General features: G+C 43.1%; 2 protein-coding genes across 2 annotated transcripts; one reads left to right on the top strand and one right to left on the bottom strand.

Annotated features, from left to right (window-relative positions):
* Positions 1-898: 898 nt before the first annotated feature.
* Positions 899-1,828, bottom strand: LOC106982925 (olfactory receptor-like protein OLF4). The gene has a single exon (XM_027050322.2). It carries the CDS (start codon positions 1,826-1,828, stop codon positions 899-901), a length of 930 nt encoding a protein of 309 aa, XP_026906123.1.
* Positions 1,829-17,866: 16,038 nt separating this feature from the next.
* On the top strand, positions 17,867-23,731 carry LOC106982907 (olfactory receptor 7C1-like). Its single transcript, XM_015081081.3, has 3 exons — positions 17,867-18,854; positions 23,226-23,250; positions 23,603-23,731. Exons 1-3 carry the CDS (start codon positions 17,917-17,919, stop codon positions 23,729-23,731), a joined length of 1,092 nt encoding a protein of 363 aa, XP_014936567.3. The 5' UTR covers positions 17,867-17,916.
* Positions 23,732-26,598: the final 2,867 nt, after the last annotated feature.

The raw sequence follows: 26,598 nt of genomic DNA, 5'->3' as shown, positions 1-26,598 counted from the left end.
GAATTTTTAAAGATGAGATATTAAGGTGAGGGCAATGGAAGAAATAATATCATCATCCAATTAAATAATATAAAATCTGCCACTAAAATCTTCACTCCAGTGAATAAAACACTTTAAATATGGACACCAAATATCCCTCACTTCAATGAGTAGATGTACATCATCAAAAACATATTTTCCACCACGAAATATGACGTGACTCAAAATTTTACTTTATCATATTTCAGGTCTTCTCTGACACTAAACCCAAGTCAAGTCACTCGGTTTATTCAAATTTATGTCTTTGTAGATTACATGTGGAACATGTTTTTCATAAGCAATTTTTGCCTTACTATTCTATATCAGGGGTACTGTGGATGCTGAGCTGATAAGAGAGAGAACAGGATCCTAAGGAGGATCATAAAACCTCATGACAAAACAAACTAGTGACAAAACAAACTAGTATGTTAAAGTCTACATTACCAGGAGGAGCATTTAAGGCGGTAAGGTAGAAAGGAATGGCAGACACAGAGTGAAAAAACTGTGGTCTCAGAATTTCTCTACCATAAAATTATATAAAGGGCCTCAGTTGCCAAATGTAGTTTATTCCATAAAACTAGTACAGTTCGTCACTATATGAGGCAAATGGGAATCTCCAAATTTCTCCTGATTCAAGGCTGGGACTAAATTACGAAATTAAGAAAACCAGAAAGGGAAAATTGTTAGCTATCAGGAGGAGCAGGATGTTAAACAAAAGGACTTATTTAAATTCAATAAAGCAGTTGAACTTTAGAAAAATTGAAATTCCAGGATATGAATAGAGGGATTAAGTTCTTCCATGATCCGATTAAAGGATCACAATCTCTGGCTGTTAAGCTTTGAGCCAGCAATCACAGGTACTTCTGGGAAAATGGCCCTTTTATGACTTCCCTCTGAAAAATACTTTTAGAGCCTCCTTTCTGTCTCTGTTCCTCAGGCTGTAGATGAAGGGGTTCAGCATGGGCGTGACCACCGCGTACATCACCGAGGCTGTGGCACTTGAGAGTGAGCTCTGGGTAGCAGTAGAGCTGAGGTGCACTCCTAGGCTGGTACAATAAAATAAGGAGACAACCGAGAGGTGAGATGTACAGGTGGAAAATGCCTTATACCTGCCCAGAGCTGATGAGATCCCACGTATGGAGGAAACTATCTTAGAATAAGAGTACAGGATCCCAGCCAGGGGAGCACCACCCAACAGCACAGCTGCAAAATATATCACCAAGTTATTAAGAAAGGTGTCAGAACAGGCAAGTTGGATCATCTGATTGAGTTCACAGAAAAAGTGGGGGATATACAAGTGTGTACAGAAGGACAGCTGCAACACCATTAAGGTTTCTAACAAGGAATGCAGGATGTTCATGATCCAGGACACCAGAATCAGCAGTCCACAGAGCCGGGGGTTCATGATGACCGTGTAGTGCAGGGGGTGACAGATGGCCACAAAGCAGTCATAGGCCATCACAGTCAAGAGGAAGTTGTCTAAACCTACAAAGAGTATGAAAAAGTACATCTGCATGATGCAGCTTTCGTAAGTTATTATTTTTCTCTGTGTGTGTATATTCACCAGCATCTTAGGGACGGTGGTGGAAGTGACACAGATGTCTACAAAGGACAGGTTGGCGAGGAAGAAGTACATGGGCGTGTGGAGGTGGGAGTCAGAGTTTACAGCCAGGATGATGAGCAGATTCCCAAGTATGGTGACCAAGTACATGGACAGGAACAGCCCGAAGAGGAAGGGTTGCAATTCTGGTTCCTCTGAAAATCCCAGAAGAAGAAATTCTGAATTTCGTGTATCATTGCCTAGTTCCATGTAGTCGATGTGACTATCAAAATAAGAGAAAAAGAGGATGACACAACCATGCATTACTAACCTGGCTGATACTAACCTGGCTGGTACATTTCTGCACTCAAGAAATTAATTTTTATACTTGTGGATGGAACTAGACAAGAATATTAATATCTAGGGAAAAAAAGGAAACTATCTCAACATAAAGCCATTTATGAAAAACCCACAGCAAACATGATACTCAAAGGTGATGCAGTGAACATTTTCCTGTATCATCTGAAACAAGGGAAGGATGCCCGCTTTCACAACTTCTACTCAACACAACACTGGAAGTTCTAGCCAGAGTAATTAAAGAAAGAAGAGGCATCCAAACTGTAAAGTAAGAAATAAATTTATGTATGTAGATGATGTGATCGTATATGTAGAAAATCCTGAAGATGCCACCAAAAAAATTGTATCACCAATAAATTAATTCAGCCAAGTAACTGGATACAAAGCCAACCCGGAAAAAATCAGTTGCATTTTTACATATGAAGAATGAATGATCTGAAAAGGAAATAAAACAATTCCCTTTATGTGACCTCCAAAAGAAGAAGACTGTCACCTCACACCAGTCAGAATGGCTAGTATAATGAGAAAAGACACAAATGTTGGTGAGGATGTGGAGAAGAGGGAACACTCATCCACATTGGTGAGAATGCAAACTGGTACGGCCACTGTGGTAAACAGTATGGAGGCTCCTCAAAAAATTAAAAATAGAAATACTACATGATCAAGTAATTCCATTACTGAGTATTTACCCAAAGAAAACAAAAACACTAATTTGAAAATATATGTGCACCCCATGTTTACTGCAGCCTTTTTTATAATAGCCAAGGTATGAAAGCAACTCATGTGTCCACTGATACATGAATGGCTAACGTAGATTAGTATATAGCTAAGTAGATAAAATATATATTGGTATATATCTAAGTAGATAAAGTATATATTAGTGTGTGTGTATATATATATAGTGTGTGTGTGTGTGTGTGTGTGTATCTATTAATATATATATTGGTATATATCTAAGTAGATGAAGTATATATTGGTATATATTTGTGTATATATATTGGTATATATCTAAATAGATAAAGTATATATTGGTGATATATATATATATATTGTGTGTGTGTGTGTGTATATATATATATATATAATGGAATATTACTCAGCCATAAAAAGAATGAGACCTTTCCATATGCAACAACATAAGTGAATCTAGAGGATGCTACACTAAGTGAAATAAGTTAGACAAAGACAAATATCATATGATCTCACTTATAGGTATAATGTAAAAACAAGAACAGACAGACAGATACTTAAATACAGAAAACAAACTGGTACTTGCCAGAGGGTAGGTGGGGTGGGAGCGGGGGTAGATACAGGGTATTAAGAGGTACAAATGAGATCTTGCCATTGGTAACACCATGCATGGACCTAGAGAGTATAATGTTAAGTGAAATAAGTCAGTCAGAGAAAGACAAATACCATACGATTTTACTCATCAATGGAATTTAACAAACAGAACAAATGAACAAAGGAAAAACAGACTTTTAACTATAGGAAAAAAAGTGATGGTTTCCAGGGGAGGAAACCCACCTTCCAGGGGAGGTGGGTGGGAGGATGGGTAAAATAGGGGAAGGGGATTAAGAGTACATTCATCATGATGAGCACTGAGTAATGTATACAATTGTGGAAGCACTATATTGTACACCTGAAACTAATATAACAATGCATGTAAATTATACTGAAATTAAAAAATAAATTTTAAAAAATACAAAAATCACCCAACATCCTTTAAACTACCAAAACAAATCCCAAAATATAATGAACTAAAAAAAAATAAAATCTACCACAAAACTGTCTTCATTCAGGTAAGAAACTGAGAAAGAAGAAGTTATACATTAAGAGAATTTAAAACACTTTTATGGCCAAATTATCTCCATATAATTCAACAGAGAAAAATAAACTAAAAATAATTTGAAATGCTGACAGCTATAGCAAATGAGCATATAATATGTGGGCATATAATTACAATGGGCAAATCAAAATGGCCACCAAGTATATGAATTTTGTTCAAACTCACTGACAGTTTACGACAAAAACAAGAAATCTCTTCTACATCCATCTTCCTGTCAAAAAATTAAAGAGCTGCCACACTAGTTGGGATTGGGACTGTTAAACAGGCAGCAACACGGTACTCTTTAATTTTCATAGCGGAAATGTGACGTGCTATAACATTTGAGATAAATTATCTGAAGACAGCTCTAAGTATTAAAAATATAGATATGTGTTATTTAACTCAGGATTTCTCGATCTCAGCACTGTTGACGTTCTGGCCCAGATCATTCTCTGGTGGAGTTTGTCCTGGGCATTGTAGGATGTTTACAGCATCTCTGATCTCTAGTGACACCTCCCCAGTCTGACAGCCTAAAACGTCTCTGGACATTGCTCAATGTCCCCTGGAGGACAGAATTGCCCCCAGTGGAGAACCAGCATTTTAACTCAAACTCAAAATATTTTTGTAAAATTTATATAATGGCAATTTAATGAAAAAGAATATGAAAAGTCCTGAAAAGCATGAATGACACGGACACACCCTGAAATATTAGGCGATCCCTGAAATAATGAATTAGCATTATACTAGCTGATGGAGGCAAGTCTGTAAAGTTGAGGGAGACAAGCTATTTAAAGTAGACAAGCTATTTAGAAAAAGACAGCACCAGACCCTAAAGGCCATTTACAATGTGCGTAAGATTCTGTTCATGAATTTGTATAAAAGTGTGTGAATATTTGTGTGTGCATAATATAGAAGTTTAAGTTTCAAAAGAAACTCAGAGCTTACGGAACAAAGCCTAGCAGGGAGGGTGATAATAGGTTAGCCATGGACCTCCTTCACACAACTGTATGAAACACCATGACAGTCTAAAACTATAGAGAGGTATAAAATAATATTAATGTAGTGACATCTTGTGGATCAGTAATTCAAGATTAAGGTGCTAAATACTTGGAAATAAGGGCACCTGGCTGGCTCAGTGAGTAGAGCATGAAACTCTTGATCTTGGGCTTAGGAGTTCGAGCCCCACATTGGGCATAGAGATTACTTTTAAACAACATAAAAACTTGGGGGAGGGCATCTGGGTGGCTCAGTCAGTTAAACATACAACTCTTCATCTCAGCTCAGGTTGTGATCTCATGGTTTGTGAGTTCGAGCCCCAAGTCAGGTTCCATGCTGATAGTGCAGAGCCTGCTTGGGATTCTCTCTCTCTCTCTCTCTCTCTCTCTCTCTCTTTCTCCCTCTCTCTGCCCCTCCCCCTCTCAAAATAAATAAATAAATAAATAAATAACAAAAACCTGGAAATAAAAGAATATAACAAATACAACAAAAAGCCTTTTTAAAAAGTGCGTATGAAGCATTATTTAAAATTATGATTTTATCTTATATACAGATATATATATTAATTCATATTTGTGTAAGAAGAAAAGAGGAACTTTAGTCAAATGACAAAGAAGAATGCCTTCCAAACCATGGTTGAAGGTGATGTGACTTTGAGAAATAGATCTAATTACAAAAGCCCAAAAGGTACAATAAGGAATAACAGAAATGTGGAGACTGGTTGGAAATATGTATAAAAAGTGACTTATATTGGCACAAAAACAGACACATAGACCAATGGAATAGAATAGAAACCCCAGAACTAGACCCACAAACATATGGCCAACTCATCTTTGACAAAGCAGGAAAGAACATCCAATGGAAAAAAGACAGTCTCTTTAACAAATGGTGCTGGGAGAACTGGACAGCAACATGCACAAGGTAGAAACTAGACCACTTTCTTACACCATTCACAAAAATAAACTCAAAATGGATAAAGGACCTGAATGTGAGACAGGAAACCATCAAAACCTTAGAGGAGAAAGCAGGAAAAGACCTCTCTGACCTCAGCCGTAGCAATCTCTTACTCAACACATCCCCAAAGGCAAGGGAATTAAAAGCAAAAGTGAATTACTGGGACCTTATGAAGATAAAAAGCTTCTGCACAGCAAAGGAAACAACCAACAAAACTAAAAGACAACCAACGGAATGGGAAAAGATATTTGCAAATGACATATCGGACAAAGGGCTAGTATCCAAAATCTATAAAGAGCTCACCAAACTCCACACCCGAAAAACAAATAACCCAGTGAAGAAATGGGCAGAAAACATGAATAGACACTTCTCTAAAGAAGACATCCGGATGGCCAACAGGCACATGAAAAGATGTTCAGCGTCGCTCCTTATCAGGGAAATACAAATCAAAACCACACTCAGGTATCACCTCACGCCAGCCAGAGTGGCCAAAATGAACAAATCAGGAGACTATAGATGCTGGAGAGGATGTGGAGAAACGGGAACCCTCTTGCACTGTTGGTGGGAATGCAAATTGGTGCAGCCGCTCTGGAAAGCAGTGTGGAGGTTCCTCAGAAAATTAAAAATAGACCTACCCTATGACCCAGCAATAGCACTGCTAGGAATTTATCCAAGGGATACAGGAGTACTGATGCATAGGGGCACTTGTACCCCAATGTTCATAGCAGCACTCTCAACAAGAGCCAAATGATGGAAAGAGCCTAAATGTCCATCAACTGATGAATGGATAAAGAAATTGTGGTTTATATACACAATGGAATACTACGTGGCAATGAGAAAGAATGAAATATGGCCTTTTGTAGCAACGTGGATGGAACTGGAGAGTGTGATGCTAAGTGAAATAAGCCATACAGAGAAAGACAGATACCATATGGTTTCACTCTTATGTGGATCCTGAGAAACTTAACAGGAACCCATGGGGGAGGGGAAGGGAAACAAAAGAAGAGGTTAGAGTGGGAGAGAGCCAAAGCATAAGAGACTGTTAAAAACTGAGAACAAACTGAGGGTTGATGGGGGGTGGGAGGGAGGGGAGGGTGGGTGATGGGTATTGAGGAGGGCACCTTTGGGGATGAGCACTGGGTGTTGTATGGAAACCAATTTGACAATAAATTTCATATATAAAAAATAAAAAAAAAGTGATTTATTAATTCAAACGATGCAGAAGAACTCTCTACACTTAAAAAAGTAAGAGATGGGAAGAAAATATGCATAAAGAACCGAACATCAAACCATGAAGCTGGTGGGGAAACTCCAATTCTTATATTTGAAAAAATGCAGTCAAAAACAGGAATATAAACACTCCAAACCCACCAAACAAAAGCACAGAACTGGCCCAGACAATTTTCTTTGTGTTTTTTTATGTTTATTTTTGAGAGAGAGAGAGAGAGAGAGCATGAACAGGAGAGGAGCAGAGAGACAGGGAGACACAGAGTCCAAAGAAGGCTCCAGGCTCCAAGCCTCCAGCACAGAGCCCCACGCGGGGCTCAAACTCAAACCGTGAGATCATGACCCGGGCCAAAGTCGGATGCTCAACCGACTGAGCCACCCAGGCACCCCTGGCCCAGACAATTTTCAATAGAGAAAGCCAATGTTTACAAAACCCACAAATATACTCATCCTCACCAGTAAGGAAGTAATTGCAATGTAAAGCTTTTTTTTTAGTATTTCTTTTTTCACCTATTAATTTTTTTTTTAAATGCTTATTTATTTTGAGAGAGTGGGAGAGACAGAGCGTGAGCAAAGGAGGGGTGGAGAAAGAGGGAGACACAGAATCCAAAGCAGGCTCCAGGCTCCGAGCTGTCAGCACAGAGCCTGACATGGGGCTCGAACCCACAAACCATGAGATCATAACCTGAGCTGAAGTCAGACGCTTAACTGACTGAGCCACCCAGGCGCCCCTCAAATTTTTTTTCAATTGATTAGAATATGCAACATGAAAAACGACACCATGAAATGTATGTCTCATGATCCACTGGTCTGGATCTTTCTCATCAATATGGAAACATACTCAAATTTTCCCTGGCTTACTGCATATCCCTCGTAGCTAATGCCCTATTTCTCTATTCCCCTTAAATGCAAAGATTCTTGGATTTGTGTTTGACTTCTACTGGGACCATCTTATTCCACCCATTACCACTCTTCCATTGCCACTAGTTAATTCTCAACCATCTCCCCACATTGCTGATTTCAATGTTTCCTTTCTTTTTTGGATCATAAATAAATACGTTAATTAGTGAATCAAGCAAGCCAACAACCACAGTGATGTCCCAGTGCTGGGCTAGGTTGCTTTGGCTCTCAAGTAGCTTCAGGTAAATGTTCTCATCCTATTCTCTCTGGCCCTTTCCTGCAGTACCTACTGGGTTTTTGGACTCACCTTCATGGGGGTCTCTGGGAGCAAGGTCTCTGTGGGAAAGTCCGAATTCCTCCCTCAATAGTTGATGGTGGAGACTGAAGCTCTGTTCTCAAACAATACAGCAGGAGTCTCTTAGCCATACATAGGACTCCAATAGAAATAACCGTGTCCATTCAGCCCACGGTTGCACATGCTGAGGGACAACAGCAGAAGAGAGATTTTTTGCTCCCATCCCTGAGGGCATCATCCCCAATGGGACATTGCTCTGCACAGATAGGAATTTTTTCCCTGTAGTTTCCCTGTTCCCAGGAGACCAGCTTACAAGTCAGGTGAATCTGGTTATTACTCTTCCCTGAACTCACATGTCTCCCAGGGATCTAACCTCCTAGTACCTTACCCCAACCCTGAGTTGAAGTTTTCTCCAAATCTAAGAATAAAGAGGTTTTCTTTACTAGGTTCCTTGCGTCTCCCAAATATTGATTCGTGATGGGACACAGCACTGATACCCCCAGAGGATTACTATTCCCTCTTTCAACAAGGTGAAGAACTGTGTTCCTTTGACTACCGTCTTGGGCTTTCATGACACTTGCCAAAACAGTTAAGAGTTCAATGCTTTGACAGAAATTCAGAGCTGTCATTGAGTCTTAATTTATAATACATTTTGTAACTAAAAGGTATATAGTTACATATAGAGTTTCAGTTTCAAAGATGAAAAGAGTTCTGGAATGGATGGTGGTGATGGCTGCCCAACAACATGAATGTATTTAATACCGCCGAGCTGTGCACTTAAAAATGGTTAAGATTGGGGGGCGCCTGGGTGGCTCCGTCGGTTAAGCGTCCGACTTCAGCTCAGGTCATGATCTCACGGTCTGTGGGTTCGAGCCCCGCGTCAGGCTCTGTGCTGACAGCTCAGACCCTGGAGCCTGCTTCAGATCCTGTGTCTCCCTCTCACTCTGTTTCTCCCCCGCTTGTGCTCTGTCTCTGTCTCTCAAAAATAAATAAATGTCAAAATATAAAAATAAGTGGTTAAGATGGGGGTGAAATAGGTGACAGGGATTGAGGAGGGCACTTGTCATGGTGAGCACTGGGGGATGCATGGAATTGTTGAATCACTGTATTGTACACCTGAATCTAATGTAATGCTGTACATTAACTATACTGGAATAACATTAAAAATAAAATAATAAAAATATAGACAGTGAACAGAAAAAAAAATGGTTAAAATGGTAAATCCTGTTACATGTATTTTAGCACAACAAGAAAATCTTTAACTAAAAATATATATATTTGAATCTTTTATGCACATTGCCTTGAGATTAGCACCTTCTGTGAATTGTCTCATTTAATTTTTTATAAAAGTCCATTTGCCGAGGTGAGTAGTCTTATGAGTCTCATTTCACATTTGCAGAATGGGGCTCAGAAGGGTGGAATGGTCTACCCACCATTGTGAACTGTTGTGAACCCAAAGGGATGGGCTTTGATTGGAACTCCTTCAACGTGTTTACAGGCCTCTTGCTCTAGCCTGGTCATTCTCATCTAGGGGGGATTTTGCCTCCCAGGATACTTGGAAGGATCTAGTGAAGTGTTTGGTTGTGAGAACTGGGCAGGTGCAATTGCCCCCCTTGTCAGTTGAGGCTAGGAATGCTGCACAGCACCTACTGTTCCCAGGACAACCTTCATCACAAAGAATTATCCACCACAAATGTCAACAGTGAGAAGGTTGAGAAACACAACACTAGACCAGCACCTGTCCGAATTTTGTATGTATGGGAATCATTTGGTTATCTTCCCCAAATGCAGATTCTGATTGGGCAGGGCTAATATGAGCCCAGAAATTCCACATTTATCTAGCTTCCCGTTGTTGATGCCATAGGTCCTGGTTCCATGCCCACTCTTTGAGTATCAGGGCTGTGGTCCATACAACTCAATAACAAAAAAAGAAAGAAAAGAAAAGAAAAGAAAAGAAAAGAAAAGAAAAGAAAAGAAAAGAAAAGAAAAGAAAAGAAAAGAAAACAATCTGATTTGAAAATGCACACAGGAACTGAATAGACATTTTTCCAAAAAAAAAAAAAAACAAAAAACATCCAGATGGCCAATAGGTACATGAAAGGATGCTCAACGTCATTAATCACCAGGGAAATGCATATCAAAAAGCCACAATGAGATAGCACTTCATACCTATTTGGATCACCATCATCAGAAAGACAAGAGATACCAAGTACTAGTGAGGATGTGAGAAAAGGGAACACTTATGTACTGTTGGTAGAAATCTAAATTGGTTCAGGCACTATGGAAGACAGTATGGAGGTTCCTAAAAAATATTAAAACTAGAACTACCATATGATCCTATAATCCTGCCTCAGGGTACATATCCAAAGGAAATGAAAACAGGTTATGAAAAAGATATCCTCACTCTCATGCTTATTTATTGCAACATTATTCACAATAACCAAGATATGGAAACAACCCAGTGTCAGTGGATGAATGGATAAAGAAGATATGGTATATATGTTCAGTAGGATATTATTTAGCCCTGATAACTAAAGCAATCCAACCATCTGCAACAACAAGGATGGACCTTGGGGACATTATGCTGAATAAAATAAGTTAGACAGAAAAAGACAAATACTGTATGATTTCATTTCTCCTTGGAATCTAAAAAAAAAAAAAAAAAAAAAAAAAAGCTGAACTCATAGAAACAGAGAGTAGAAGGGTGGTTACCAGGGGCAGGAGGGTGGAGAAGTTGGGGAGATACTGTTGAAGGGTACAAACTTGCAACTGGAAGATGAATAAGTTCTGGAGGTCTGATGCACAGCATAGGGATTATAGTCAACAATACTGTATTATAAACTTCAAAGGTTCTAAGAGACTAGATCTTAAATGTTCTCACCACAAAAATGTAGTGATAATCATGTAACAAGTTAGAGGTATTAGCTAATGCTGCAGTGGAAATCATATTGTAATCAACTCATTGACACCTTAAACTTATACCATGTTTTATGTTAAGTATATCTCCATAAAATTTTGTTAAAGAATAAAGTGGGAGGGGCGCCTGGGTGGCTCAGTCAGTTGAGCGTCCGACTTCGGCTCAGGTCATGAACTCACAGCTCATGAATTCGAGCCCCGCGTCAGGCTCTGTGCTGACAGCTCGAAGCCTGGAGCCTGCTTTGGATTCTGTGTCTCCCTCTCTCTGCCCCTAACCCACTCACATTCTGTCTCTAGCTCTCTCAAAAATAAATAAACATTTTTTTAAAAAAATTTTTTAAGAATAAAGTGGGAACTTCCTAAATACTCCCTTCAGGCATAGACTGTTTCTACCTGGATGTTAACATCATAGGGAAAAGTCTTATAGTAGCTCAGTTTGTATTTTCACATGTTCAGACAAGACAACTCAGAGACCTTCTAATAAAAATAAAATATTCTACTAAAAAGATTTAACTCACAGCTGAAGAGATTGAAAGATATAGGGTGGTTGAAATCGGAATCCCCCGAGGAATTAAAATTAGGGTCTCCAAGGGATATTTGCCCATCCGTGTTTATAGTGACGCTATTTACAATAGCCAAAACATGAAAGCAACCCAAACATTCTTCGATGGATGACTGGATAAGCAAAATGTGATGCATACATACAGTAAAATATCATTCCACCTTAAAAGGAAGGAAATTCTTGTACTTGCTATAACATGGATAAACTTCAGGATATTATACTAAGTGAAATAAGGTAGTCACAAAAAATACTGTGTTTTTTAGTAGTGGACTTGTGGGGGTTTTTTTTGGTTTTTTGTTTGTTTTAATTTGGGTATAGTTAGCATTAATTTCAGGTGTACATCTTAGTGATTTGACAAGTTTATACGTTATGCTACATTCACCACAAGTGTAGTTATCTGTCCCAATAACATCACTATTACAAAAAGACAACCTACCGAATGATGGAAAATGTTTACGAGTGACATATCTGTTAAGGGGTTAACATCCAAAATATATAAAGAACTTATACAATACAACACCAAAAAAAAAAAATCTGATTAAAAATGGGCAGAGAACCTGAACAAAAATACTGCATTATTCCATTTATATGAGGTAACTAGAGCAGTCAAATTCATAGAGACTGAAGGCAGAATCGTTATTACCAGGGGCTGTGGGCAAAGGGGAGAGGAGGCCTTTTTCAACGGGGACAGAATTTCAGTTTTGAAAGACAAAACTGTTCTGTGGGTGGATATTGCTGATAGTTGCACAATAATGTGAATGTACTTACTACCACAGAAATGTGCACTTAAAAATAGATGAGTTGGAGGTGCCTGGGTGACCCCGTCGGTTGACCTTTGGACTCTTGATTTTGGCTCAGGTCATGATCCCAGGGTCATGGGATCAAGCCCTGCATCAGGCTCCGCGCTGAGCATGAAACCTGCTTAAGATTCTGTCTCTCTGTGCCCCTCTCCCCTGCTCACTAGTGCTTTCTCTGACAAAAAAAAAAATGGATGAGATGGTAAATTTTATTATAAGTATTTTTTTTAAGTAGGCTTCATGCCCAGCACGGAGCCCAACACAGGGCTTGAAGTCACGACCCTGAGATAAAGACCTGAGCTGAGATCAAGAGTCAGATGCTAGAGGCGCCTGGGTGGCTCAGTCAGTTAGGGTCTGACTTGGGCGCAGGTCATGATCTCATGGTTTGTGAGTTCAGGCCCCGTGTCGGGCTCTGTGCTGACAAGTCAGAGCCTGGAGCCTGCTTCAGATTCTGTGTCTCCCTCTCTCTTTGCCCCTTCCCTGCTCATTCTCTCTCTCTGTCTCTCTGTCTCTCTCTCTCCCTCAAAACTAAATAAAACATTTAAAAGAAGAGTCAGATCCTCAACCAACTAAGCCACCCAGGCACCCCTTATTATGGACTTCTTATGAAAACTTAAAATAATGTTTTAAAGGAGAAGAATAGGTCAAACACAGAGCCCTTTACATGGGCAAAATATACATCTATAAATCTGGAAGAATATACAGAGAATTTTGATTGTTATAGCATAGAAATCTAGAGCATTTTTTAAGTCTGTATCTCCAGATAACTTGTATATGGAATTTTAAAATTCACAAATAAAATTAGAAACCTGAGACACTGAAAATGCAGTAAAACCTTGGATTGTGAGTAACTTATTCTGTGAGAGTTCCGCAAGACAAGCAAACACTTTTTAAAATTTTTAACTTGATAAACAAGCGATGTCTTGCAATACGAGTAGTACATGATGCCGAATGTCACATGATCACAACTGAGCCAATGGTTCTTGAAATTCACTTTGAAATACAAGTGCTTTGGATTACAAGCATGTTTCCAGAACCAATTAGGCTCGCAAACCAAGGTTTTACTGTATTCATTTTAAAAATATATTTAAAGAGTATATTGTTAAATTTTTATTTAAATTCCAATTGGCCTAGCGGCGCCTGGGTAGCCCAGTCAGTTGAGCACCCGACTTCGGCTCAGGTCATGATCTCATGGCCCATGAGTTCGAGCCCCGCGTCAGGTTCTGTACTGACAGCTCGGAGCCTGGGGCCTGCTTCGGATTCTGTGTCTCCCTCTCGCTCTGCCCCTCCCCCATTCATGCTCTGTCTCTGTCTCAAAAAATAAATAAATAAACGTAAAAAAATGTTTTAAAGTAATAAATTCCAATTGGTCTTAAATATAACTGTATTTCTTCTATTCTAGTCTCCACACATTTTTTATTACAACTGAATAAGAATGATGATCAGAATAACAATCAAAATAACTACATGGACACGTTGGTACCTGAAATCCAATTGTTCCTGCCATTCAAAATTCAAGAACTAAGTAGGTCTGGATAGTGAAGGGTTATTTGATTTTTGTTTGCCTTTAAGATTTTATTTTTAAGGGGCGCCTGGGTGGCTCAGTCAGTTGAGCATCCGACTTCGGCTCAGGTCACGATCTCGCGGTCCGTGAGTTCGAGCCCCGCGTCGGGCTCTGGGCTGATGGCTCAGAGCCTGGAGCCTGTTTCAGATTCTGTGTCTCCCTCTCTCTGCCCCTCACCCGTTCATGCTCTGTCTCTCTCTGTCTCAAAAATAAATAAAACGTTAAAAAAAATTTTTTTTTAAAAAAGATTTTATTTTTAAATAATCTCTAAACCCAACATGGGCTCGAACTTACAACCCCGAGATCAAGAATCACAGTGCCTGCCGACTAAGCCAGCCAGAAACCCCTATTTGTTTGTTCTTTTTAATCTCTTCTTTAAGAGATACATGCTGAAGTGGCTTGAATATTTATGAGCAAAGTTATATTTTATCTGGGAATTGCTTGAAAATAATCCTCTCATGGTAAATAGTAGAGTGGCCTGGTTCCTGATGAAATAAGACAGGCCACAGGCTAACAATTGTTAGAACTCAGTGAGCACATGAGCACATGGATGGGAGTTCATTAGACTCTTCTTTCTACTTCTGTGTGTTTGGATTTTCCATAATAAAAAAGGTTTTTAATGATCCCAATGGGAGGGGACACATTCTTCTGACATCAGAGATACCCCCAAGAGGACACAACTGACTGAAAATTTTCCCTTTTGATTCCAGTCCCCAGATTCCTAGCAATTGTACTGCCCTAAGAGTACAATGGAAAACGTTACTTAAGGGGAAACTACGAGAATTCAGCATCGAGTTCAATAAACTGCCCCTCACCGTCAGCCCACAAATCTGAGGAAAGAAAGAAACCTCCTCACGCCTCCTAGAAACATCTCCCTGGTCCAGGGATCCACGCCTGGTGCCATTTCCCTGCCACCTCCACCCTTCACCTGCCTGGGAAGACGAGATTCACAAAACAGTTCCTGTAGGTGACCCCGTCTGAGTGAGAAGAACAACATAGCACATTCTTGGGAAATGAAGTAAGAGGAAGGAGCAGTTTCCCCAGCTGCACAGCCAGGGGTAAGGAAACTGGGAAAGTCTAGACATTCAAAACGATTCAATACAGTTGAAGTGTCTAACTGGCTCACCAAGAAGGAAGCTTCAGGCATAGCGGTTGCCTCTCTATTAGCATGTTCTTCATCCCGGGCTTGGTCCAGCATTTCCACGGCCCTCTCCCACCTTCCTGGGAATTATCTTCCTCATAGTTCTCTCTCTGAGGGCGGTGGGGGAGGGTTGGGCTTCCCCTAACACGGTACACAGTGCCCGGTCTCCCCCTGCTCACCTTACGGGCACTTGCACATCAGAGGGACCACGCTCCTTGCAGACTCATGCACCCAACAAGCATCCACAGCCACCTTCAGCTGTCTCTGCCAGGTGCATGAACAATGGCACCTTCTCATTCTGCCTGTTTCTACAGAGATGAAGCGAGACCATTCAGAAGAGATTAGCACGGTTCCTGCACCTTGTAAGTGTTAATCAATGTTAGTTACTGTTGTGTTACCTAAAACTCTTCAATGACTTCCATTTGTACTTGATATAAAATATATAATTGCTAAAATGTCCTAAAAGTCACCCCCCCCCAAAAAAATCAGTTACTATTTGTAGTATTTCTCGCCCCTCCCCCCCCCCATGCCCAGCACCTTCAATGAGCCAGACCCTGGTCTGTGTATGTTACAGTGTTATACAATTTTCAGTAGGATATTTTTCCTCTTATGTACCTACTTATTGCTGGAACTAGAGAAGAAAATGATACATGTTTGTTTGTTTGTTAATTTTGTTATGTTTATTCATTATTGAAAGACAAAGCACAAGCAGGGGTGGGCAGAGAGAGAGGGGGACACAGAATCCGAAGCAGGCTCCAGGCTCCGAACTGTCAGCCCAGAGCCCAATGTGGGGCTCAAGCTCACGAACCACGAGATCATGACCTGAGCCGAAGTCGGAAGCTTAACCGACTGAGCCCCCCAGGGGCCCCCTACATGTTTGTTTTTAAATCCAGCCTTATCAGAATGACTTCTTAGCTGTCGCAGTTTTCCAACTGATTTCGTGTAAACCAATTCTATCCTCTGAAAAGTGTGATCGATTTACTTTTCCCCAAGACATGAACCTGTCTTTGCTTTGTCTTCTTTGGTTATTTGGTTTGAAACTTCAGAGCAGTGCTGCATACTGGCAGTGACAGGCACACTTGTCTTCTGTATCATCTTCATGGGGATTCCTCAAATACTTTCCGGTCAGGGTTGATATTAGCTGATGGTCAAGGAAACCATTTTACCACAGTTCAGAATATTCTATTTACAGTTTCCTCAGAACTGTTTTCAAGCAGTATCTCTAGCATTTAAAAAGATGATCCTGGGCCACTTGGGTGGCTCAGTCGTTTGAGTGTCTGACTCTTGATTTTGGCTGAGGTCATGATGTCATGGTTTTTTAGTTCAAGCCCCACCCCCGCATCAGGATCTACGCTGACAGTGTGGAACCTGCTTGGGATTCTCTCTCTCCCTCTCTCTCTCTCTCTCTCTCTCTCTCTCTCTGCCTCTGTCTCTCTCAAAATAAGTCAAAAAAAATATTTTTTTAAAAGATAATCTTAAAATAATTTTTTAAATATGATCCTACTAGGGGCACTTGGTGGCTCAGTCGGTTGAGCATCTGACTTCAGTTCATGTCATGATCTCATGGTTCATTGGTTTGAGCCCCGCATCAGGCTCTGTGCTGACAGCTTGGAACCCAGAGCCTGCTTCAGATTCTGCATCTCCCTCTCTCTCTGTCCCTCCCACACTTGTGCTTGGTGTCTCTCTCTCTCAGAAATAACTAAACATTAAAAAAAAAAAGGATGATTATATTTGGATATTTTTTCCTACTCATTTGCTCTATGACAATCAATAAATCACCAGTATGAAATGCTGACTGCGTTCCAAGGTTGAATGCTATCTGGTCATGGCATTTGGTTTGCTTGATAAATTGCTGAGTATATTTTATTGCTATTGTCTTTGAGAGTTTTCCTAATATACTAATTAAAGAGATTAATCTGTGCTTTTTGTTGTCTTGCTGCTATTGTAGTGGGCTGTTGGTTTTTGTATCATGATTAAAATAGTTTCAGAAGACTCACTGGGACGTTTATTTTCACATGCTTCCAAATAATTTTTATTTATGGCAAGTAGGTCTTGAGAGATTTCAAAATTAGTAATTTGGCATCCTTTCTGGGAGATAAAGTTGGTTGATGACTCAGTTTCTTCTTTGATGATTGGCCCGTCATACATTTTAAATGGTCAAGTGGAAAAATATCAGGACATTACCATAGCTTATGTAAATTATGTAAACAGATCCTAGCCTCTTTTTTTTAATGTTTATTTATTTTTGAGAGAGAGAAAGCACACCTGTGCGAGCAGGGGAAGGACAGATGGGGAGAGAGAGTCCCAAGCAGGCTCTGTGCCACCAGCACAGAGCCCAACGAGGGGCTTGAACTCACGAACCACGAGATCATGACCTGAGCCGAAATCGAGAGTTGAACACTTAACCGACTGAGCCACTCAGGTACGCCTGGACCGTGGCCTTTTCAATCTGTATTAGAATAATAATAACAATTATGCTTTTATTCTAAAGGCATTTGAAAGTAAAGTATGAATTAATGCAAAGAAATCTGAGAGGGCTAAGGCAGGGTAACCAGGTGTCAGTACAGCTGAACAACTTGAGGTCAGCTTGGAGTGCAAAGTTAGTTTTCGCGGGTAGGTTAGCCAGCTGGTGGTGGCAATACAGGGGATTTGGCGGCCTTTGGAAGGCCCAAATTGACAAGCAAAAAAGAAGAGACCACTGAGTAAATAATTCTGTCCTCAATATCGGATTCAAGGTAAAGGTGATTACGTTTCTGAGATGCCTGTTGGTTACCGATTTAGTCTTGAAGGCTTCTTGTGTTCTTAGCAGACACTCCTTTAGATGGAGCCAAGAAACCACTCAAGGCTTCCAGCATTTCTCCTCTTGGGACTTTCTGAGAAGCCAGAGATTCAGTCTGTTCTCTTTGGGCTGTTCCTGTCTTTGTACCTGGTCACTGTCTTTGGAAACCTGCTCATCATCCTGGCCATCATCTCACACTCCCACCTCCACACGCCCATGTACTTCCTCCTGGCCAACCTGTCCTTCTCGGACATCTGCTTCACCTCCACCACCGTCCCGAAGATGCTGCTGAACATCCAGACGCAGAGCAAAGTGATTACCTACGCAGGCTGCATCGCGCAGATGTATTTCTTCACGGTTTTTGGACTTTTGGACAATTTACTCCTGACTGCAATGGCCTATGACCGCTTTGTGGCCGTCTGTCACCCCCTGCACTACACGGTCATCATGAACCCTCGGCTTTGTGCCCAGTTACTCGCCCTGACCTGGCTCATCAGCACTTTGGGGGCCCTTCCTGAGAGTTTAACCATGCTGCGGCTCTCTTTCTGCGCAGTAATTGAAATCCCGCACTATTTCTGTGAACTCCCTGAGGTCCTGCAGCTCGCCTGCTCTGACACCTTCATCAATAATGTTGTATTATACATTGTGACAGGCATGATGGGCTTTGTTCCTCTCACTGGGATCCTTTTCTCTTATTCCCGAATTGTCTCTTCTGTGCTGAGGATCTCAACGGCGGGGGGAAAGTATAAAGCTTTCTCCACCTGCGGGTCTCACCTCTCAGTGGTGTCCTTGTTCTATGGCACATGCCTGGGGGTCTACCTCAGTTCCACCTGGACACGTGCCTCCCAGACAGGGGCGTTCGCCTCAGTCCTGTACACTGTGGTCACTCCCATGATGAACCCCTTCATCTACAGCCTGAGGAACAGGGACATGAAGAGGGCCCTGAGAAAGCTTCTCTGTAGCATGTCGTCCCCCCAGGGGCAACAACAATGACCCTGTGCCGGGACAAGTGTGATCAAGGGCAATGGAACAGAGCGCTTAATAGTGAGGACTCTAGAATTTCCCTGACGGGGTTTAAAGGCTGGTGCCACCCTTCAACAGATGGTGAGCTTGAGAAAAATGCTCAACCTCCCTGTGCCTCAATTTCTCCATGGACCTATAACAGCGCATGCCTCATAAGGGTGACAGAAGGATTAAATAGAATAATTTCTATTATTCAGCACGGGGAATGCTAGAGGCAAGTCCTAAGCAAACGTCAGCTCATTTTTTTATGATGCTTCAGCTGGTTTCTCTTCCTGTGCATTGTCCTCCATTATGGCTAAGTCATAAATCTCAGTGTCCCCAGGAAGAAAGAGACTTTGATGTAGGGCAGAATTTCTCAACTTTGGCATTATTGATATTTGGGGCTGGATCATTCCTTGCTGTGGGGCTGTCCCATGCATTGTAGGATGTTTAGCGGTATCTCAGGCCTCTAAACACTAGGTGCCAGGAACATTGCCAGCCAAGTTGCAACAATTAAAAATGTCTCCAAATGCCCCACAGACGCCAAATCACCCCCACTTGAAAACCACAGGGGAGTGTCTTGCAAAGAGGAAGAGAACCTACGAAAAATCCCAAGGGCGTGTGCTGAAGGATGAAAAGGAATAAATGGGGGATTATATCTCTCACCTCTTGTTTGGGAATCTTGGGAATTAAGGTCACATTGTTTGGTCCTGAATAAAGTGGGATGGCTCTAGCAGAGGTGGAAGGTCTATGCAGTGTGATCAACCTAAGAGGGACACCGGGTTTCAATCGCAACCTCCTTGGCTCCTATGGGACTCCATGGGTCCCACAGAAGGGTCACGAGGTTCCCAAGGGCCCAAAGAGAGACAAAGAAGACTGAGCTCAACATCTTCAGGTTGGAAGCTAGCCCCTGAGATGAGAGATCAGATAATTCCACCCAGTGTCTGCTGTGGACAGCCATGGGATAGATGGATGACTCATGATGATTAAAGTTCAGCAGGGCTGAAAGGGGCTAAGTAAGTTGGGGCTGGGTCAGTAGGAGAGGACCACAGAGGTGGTCCACACCAAGAGAGCAAAGCAAAGGTTCATTCACCCTGACGCGGGCAGAGGCTACCATGAGATGCCCCGTGAAGGCTGCCATGGCCAACGGTAGTCAACTCAGGTGGCAGGTTCAGTGACTTTCATTTTGTTACTATCATTATAATTATTGTGTGGCAGTCAACTGACATCCAGAGGGATCATACATTTTTTTACTGTGGTCAAATAAACACAGTATAAAATTTCTTATTTTGACCCGTTTAAAGTGTATAACCAAGGGCATTAAATATACTTACGGTATTGTGCTACCATCACCCACTGTGCAGTTTCAGGACATTTTCATCACCCCAAGGGAGACCCTTCGGCAGCCACTCCCCATTTCCTTCCCCCTCCAGTCCTCGGAAACCACCAATCTGCTTTCTGTCTCTATGATTTGCCTGTTCTGGATATTTCATGTAAGTGGAATCATCCAGTATATGACTTTTGTGTCTGGATTCTTTCACTCAGCATAATGTTGTCAAGTTCATCCACGTTGTAGTGTGAGTCAGTGCTTTGTCTTTTTCATGGCTGATGAACAGGTAAACTAAATGTGCTGTGTTCATACGATGGGACCAGACTTTCATATACCAGAGAAAACTCTGTTCTATTCCCTCAAAGCAGGGGATGACCTTGACAATGATCTGTTTGTTTTTATTCCCTTTAACCAATCACTCCTCAAAGACTTTTTTGTGGACTGCCCCCCTGTGGTCCAAGCAGTTCTGATCTCAGTCTCTTTTCCTTTTTGACATCCATCATTCTCATAATTATGTTTGCAGCAAGAGGCTCATGGGAGCTAACTTCAGGACGGTCTCTAGGGACCCCAGATATTCACACACACACACACACCTCCCCATGGGCTCTCTTCCCACACTGACTAGGGCTATGAAACCCATAGGATATGACAGAAATGTAAGCCTTCCAAGGCTTACAAATGACACTGAGGCTTTGCCCTTCACTCTCCCCCTCATTGCCGTTCTCTGAGGGAAGCTGGTGGCTACGTTGTGAGGACACTCAATCCGCCCATGTGTGGAAAAGCACACACGGTCAGGGACCGAGGCCTCCTGCAAACAGCCGGAAGCAGACCCTCCAGCCCACACCGGGCTTTCCGATGTTGGCACACCAACCAACATTCGACCCACGAGGCCATGACAGACCTCAGACCAGAACTTCAGTGAAACCATTCCCGGACACCTGACACAAAGAACCAATGTTGACCAATAAACATTGATTGGCGTTTTAAGCCGCTTACTTTGGGGGATCGTTCCATGCATCAAGAGAAAGGGAACCTCCACAATCTCAGATAATCACACGGGATTCTCAAAAACCTTTCTCTCCCATGATTAACACATCACCTTCTTCCCAATTAGCTCCAGAACGTGTAAGAGATGTTTGGTACCAAAGATGGAAGTACCACCTGGGGAGTCTGCTCAGACCCTGTGGCTGAGAAGAGGGATGGGGCCGACTCTGTCGTGTCCGCCCTCACCCCCTCTGGCTCACTCCCTACCCCCCTGTCATGCCTGCAACGGTGCACACCTTCACGTCAGCCAAGTCCTCTTGTGGCGTCTTGTCCATCAGCGGGCGTAGAGCTGATCCTCCCAAAAATGGAGGACACACCCCAAAATAATTATAAATAAACGTGCTGACTTTATGTAGCCCGGATGGAAAGAACTTTGCTCTCAAGTGGGAGAATTCCTCTATAATTCCCCCAATATGCAACAGAGCAAAGCAATCCCTGGCTAGTATACTGCCTTCTTCCATAGAGTATTAGAGAAAGGCCTGGATTGAGTCTCCAAAATGAAAAAGTAAACATCTGTAAATTCATCGCAGGACGTGTTTTGTAACATTGTCGTAAATCGTTCCTCAGATGCTGACTAAACATTTATCCATAAGGAATGACTTCCCCTTCCCCCTCCAGATGCTCCCCACTCTCCCACTCTATTTCACTAATTGCAGTAGCATCATATTTGTGCCTCAGTTACCTTGCGTCTGCAACGGTTGTTCTTAAATTGCAATACTCAAGACTGAAATCCATATTTCAGACGTGAGATGGTAAGAGTATACTCTAAGTTGCCCAGGGGGGCTCCTGGCCGGCTCAGTCGGTGGGGCATGCAACTCTTGATCTCGAGGTTGTGAGTTCAAACCCCACCTTGGGTGAAGAGATTACTTAAAAATAAAATAGGGGCGCCTGGGTGGCTCAGTCAGTTAAGCGTCCAACCTCGGCTCAGGTCATGATCTCGAAGTTCGTGGGTTTGAGCCCTGCATCAGGCTCTGTGCTGACAGCTCAGAGCCTGGAGCCTCCTTCCAATTCTGTGTCTCCCTCTCTCTCTGCCCCTCCCCCACTCATGCTGTGTCTCTCTCTTGTCTCTCAAAAATAAATAAATATTTTTAAAAAGATTTAAAAAATAATAAAATATTTAACCCTTCATCTTCCTTGTTCCTTCCTGGAATATGGTTGTGATTGTTGGAGCTCCAGTCGCCATCTGTGACATGAAGTGACTTTAAGTTTAGGAAGCCCAGGTTTGAACAGCAGGTCCAAGAACTAGACTTTTGATTCTAAAACCTATACTCTTCACCCTTTACAACCCTTTCCTCAATACACACACACACACACACACAGCTGAGACAGAAAACAAGGGAGGCTTTGGTGTTTCCTAGAGCTTCTCGTGTTAAGAAGGCCCTTTTGAGTGCAGAGAAAGTTCTTGCCGTGTGAGCTCAGCCCCAAGCACAGGGAGCAGATAGTCCAGATGATAGCAATGCTTATTTTACCGATGGTTCCAAAACCAAATTCCCAATTCTTCTCTGTGATTGCAACCAGATAAAATTAGATAGTGCCAGCAACATGTAAATAGAAGAAAATAAATGGGGAGAAATGAGCAGATTGAGCCATGAGCCACCAGCAGAAATCAGCGGAGGAAACTTGCTTTGTTGGCATTTCTTTCCTTTGGCCGACAGCGTGGCAAAGTGAAATCCCCAGTGCTCTGCTTCTGCTGTGTGTGGTCCCCCGTGGGCCTCAGCCTCCATCTTATTGTCACATCAGCTAAATCCAAAGTGAAAATGCAGAGCATCTCACTCTGGCATGTCATCTGGACTCGGGACAGTCTGCTCGGGATGCTGAGTCCATAAAGTGAGACACTGATCAGGAGAGACGCGTGGTCGCCTTGATGGTCTGTATCTGGTGGACATCACATGGCTGCAGGGGAGGACACAGATAAGGTCCCTCAGAGAGCAGCCCCCAAGGTGGACTCCAAGGCAAGCCTCGTAGCGGGTCCCAGGTCCGTGGCCAAAGTCAGCAAGGGGGTGCGTTTTCTCTTCCATCACCTCTTCCCCGTCTTGCTATTATCTCAGAGCCCCATGTTGCCTCCTCTTTGTAAACACGCTCTAAGTCCAATGGAAGCGGACGTGAAACACTGACAAACCAAAGAAAAGAAAAGATTAAATGTAAAAGATTCGGTGCATTGTCTCTGGAGCTGCCAGACTTCTTGGGCGTGCAAAAGAGGCACGGCTGTGATTTTCTTTCGAGTGCACTGCCCTGCCACCTAGAAGGCAGCAACATGGAAAACCATCAGACGGGCGGCAGGGATCGTGGTGAGACCCAGGAAAAGCGAGACGGTGTCGCACGCACGGGCTCCCCTTCCCAATCTCTGCCCAGGAGATGTCTGTCACAGGGGGCAAGTCTCCTCAAGCAATCAAGCCCACGTCTCCAATCTGCGAGTTTCTGAGCAGGACAGAGAGTCTGGCCCAGGAAGCCTTTGGGCCCTGGCACTATGGAAGCATCTAGAGCACCTGCCGTCCAGCGGTATCTGCCCTGATCCCGCCTGCCTGCCTTCTGTCCTTTATTATTACCATTGAGTTTTTCATTTTGAGATCTAAAATAAAATAATATAAAAACTTTTTAAAAATGTGTCTGGGACAAATTCTTGGGTAACATAACCTGTGGTTGCCGGTGTTTTTAGCAAAAACCCCACATTTCCTAGTACTGCGGAGGTCAGGAAGGCTTTTACTATCTCCCGCATGAGCTAAGGCCAAGCTGGGGTCTTGAGAACAGAGGGTTCAGTGCGCCCCAGACCTGGAGAAGTTGGGTTTGAGAGCACTCCTGTCAAATGGAAAGCCAGAGGAAAGAGCACCGGGTTGGGCCGCAGGGAACCCAAGTGGGAAACGCAGACCGTGGGAGGAATTTGTGAGGAAACCTGCCCAGACGGCTGGAGGGGGGTACACAGCTTGATGCAGCGCAAATGTGGGTGTGCTGCCCAGAGGGGATGAGGTAGCTGGGCGGGGATGCGCCGACCTCACCGCGCGCGCTGCAGAGCCTTGAGGAAATCCAGCAACCAGGGTGGATGGTGAGGGGAAACCCGGGCGACCAGAGGAAACCTCCAGGTGTTGAGGCACGAGGGCCCTGCAGGGGAATGGGGCGGCCCTGAGCTGAGGGGAGGCCTGGAAAAGAAACAAAGTTAGAGGTGTGTGGCCGAGCCGGCCAGAGGCCTGGGGACATCGCGTGCGGCTGATACCAGAGGAAAAGCAAAGGAAACTCAAGGGGAAAGATGCGCCCCTCCACCCAGAGGAAGACGCAGTCCCTGCATTTGAACCAGGGGGAAACGCGAGGGCGCCCAGAGGGAGGGGAGCACACTCCACCTCCACGGATGACTCTGCATTGCAGGGAAAGCCTAAAAGGAAAAGTCTGGCTACCAAGGGGAGGGCTTAGGCTGAGAATTGGTGCACGGGGCCTGGACCAGGGTAAGGCGCCCAGGACCCAAGGAGACACCCCTTACATTTTGTTCCTCATGAGTACATTCCTTTCCTAATCCTGGTCCTGCCCCCCAAGGGGCCATCCCTGAGCTAAAAGAAAACCCTGGGGGGGAAAGAGAGGAGAAATGGGTTTGCATCCGACCTTCCGGAAACCTAAGGCATCAGAGGGGAAACACAAGCTGAACCGCTGGTAAATTGCAGACAGCACCGGAGAAAATAGTGCTCACCTAGGCTGCCCGGGAATCCAAAGAGGAACCCAAAGAGGAACCCGATCCCGTGCATGTAGGCATGGCAGAATTCGCTCCTGATTCAGACCCACATATTGCGCAGTCACGGGCACACCTGGGCATACCTGGGCACCTTCAAGTTCAAAGCCACAGCTGAAATTACCACATACAGTTCTCTTACTCATGACTCTCTGGCTTCCCACCAACCCAGGAATGGAGAATGGCTCATCTTACCGGTTAAGTAGAAGGGACCAGGCTTACACAGCCTCGCCCCTCCTTTCTCCTCCCACACCCCGGTCAAGGCTGCCACAGTTTCATCCAGGAAGCCTGCATTCCTTACATTAGGCTTCAGTCTAGTGTAAGGAGGTGGTCCAGAAGGGCTACTCCCAGGTATCTTAGTACGGGAATTGCTTGTCAGGCTACTGGAGCCATCAGCACAAGAACCAAGGAAAGGCTCATGGCTGGGTCTCCGCTCGGCTTTCTCCTAGAACTAAGGTTTGAAGGTCTGTACATTGACTTTAATGGGGTACATTAGCATAGGATGGAACTCTGTTGGAAAGAGGGGTCAGGATAGTGGATGGGTCTGACAGAGCAACCGTGGTCTGGGGAGATTGTGCAGAGCCTGAATAATGTAGACATCGCTGACCTTCTAGTAGGCGAACCCCACTGTCATAAAATAAGCCACATTCAATTTTTAATTTTACAATGTTATCAGCTCCTTCTGTGGAAATCTATTAAGAAGGGTGAGCAAACCACGACCCGTACACCAGATCCAACCCACGGCCTTTTTTGTAAAGATGTTTTACTGGAACACAGTGTAGTGGGATGAATGGTGACCTCCAAAAATGATATCCAGCTTCCAGTATATCCATCGATATCCAACTGATATTTGCACCAAAGATGTCTCAAGAATTCTTTGTTGGCCCTCAGCTCCGAACCCCAACAATTGTCCACATCAGCTTTAAAGGGATGAATGTGCTTACTCCAAATGAAAAAACTAGGTAAGTGGACTTGGGCAACTTTTGCAAAGGAAACTCTACCTGTGCAGCCCAACAATAAGCAATTTTTTGACACTCCACCAAACACGATGATCTATTTCCACCCTTCTTCCATGTAACTATGGGATACTTGTTGGGAGTTGGGTGTGGTCCAGATCCCTGTTGACAGTCCCAAATCAAAGCGCTTGAGACTCACAGAGTCTTGAAAAATATGCCTGTTTATGCCTTTGGTAGACAAAGAAATTCTATGTCAGATGTTGAGGAAATGTTCATGAAAGAAGACAGTGAAGGTCAGGCCCATGGAGAAAAGAACACCACAACTTAGGGGCTCCTGGGTGGCTCAGTCGGTTAGCATCCAACTTCCGCTCAGGTCTTGATCTCACGGTTCATGGGTTCGAGCCCTTTATCGGGTTCTGTGCTGACAGCTCAGAGCCTGGAATGGGCTTCGGATTCTGTGTCTCCCTCTCTCTCTCTGCCCCTCCCTCACTTGTGTTCCCTCTCTCTCTCTCTCTCTCTTTCTCTCTTTCTCTCAAAAATAAACATTAAAAAATAAAAAATAAAATAAAAAGAACACCACAACTTAGAGGCCATGGGATGTCATACACATAGCTGACATCCAAGATGCTCCCAAGAGGACAAGCCTAGAAGAAAAGTTCTTTTCCACTTTGACTCCCTCA

The sequence above is a fragment of the Acinonyx jubatus genome, chromosome A2 (assembly GCF_027475565.1).
Source record: "Acinonyx jubatus isolate Ajub_Pintada_27869175 chromosome A2, VMU_Ajub_asm_v1.0, whole genome shotgun sequence".
Lineage (NCBI taxonomy): Eukaryota > Metazoa > Chordata > Mammalia > Carnivora > Felidae > Acinonyx > Acinonyx jubatus.
This window is presented reverse-complemented; position numbering and strand designations above follow the sequence as displayed.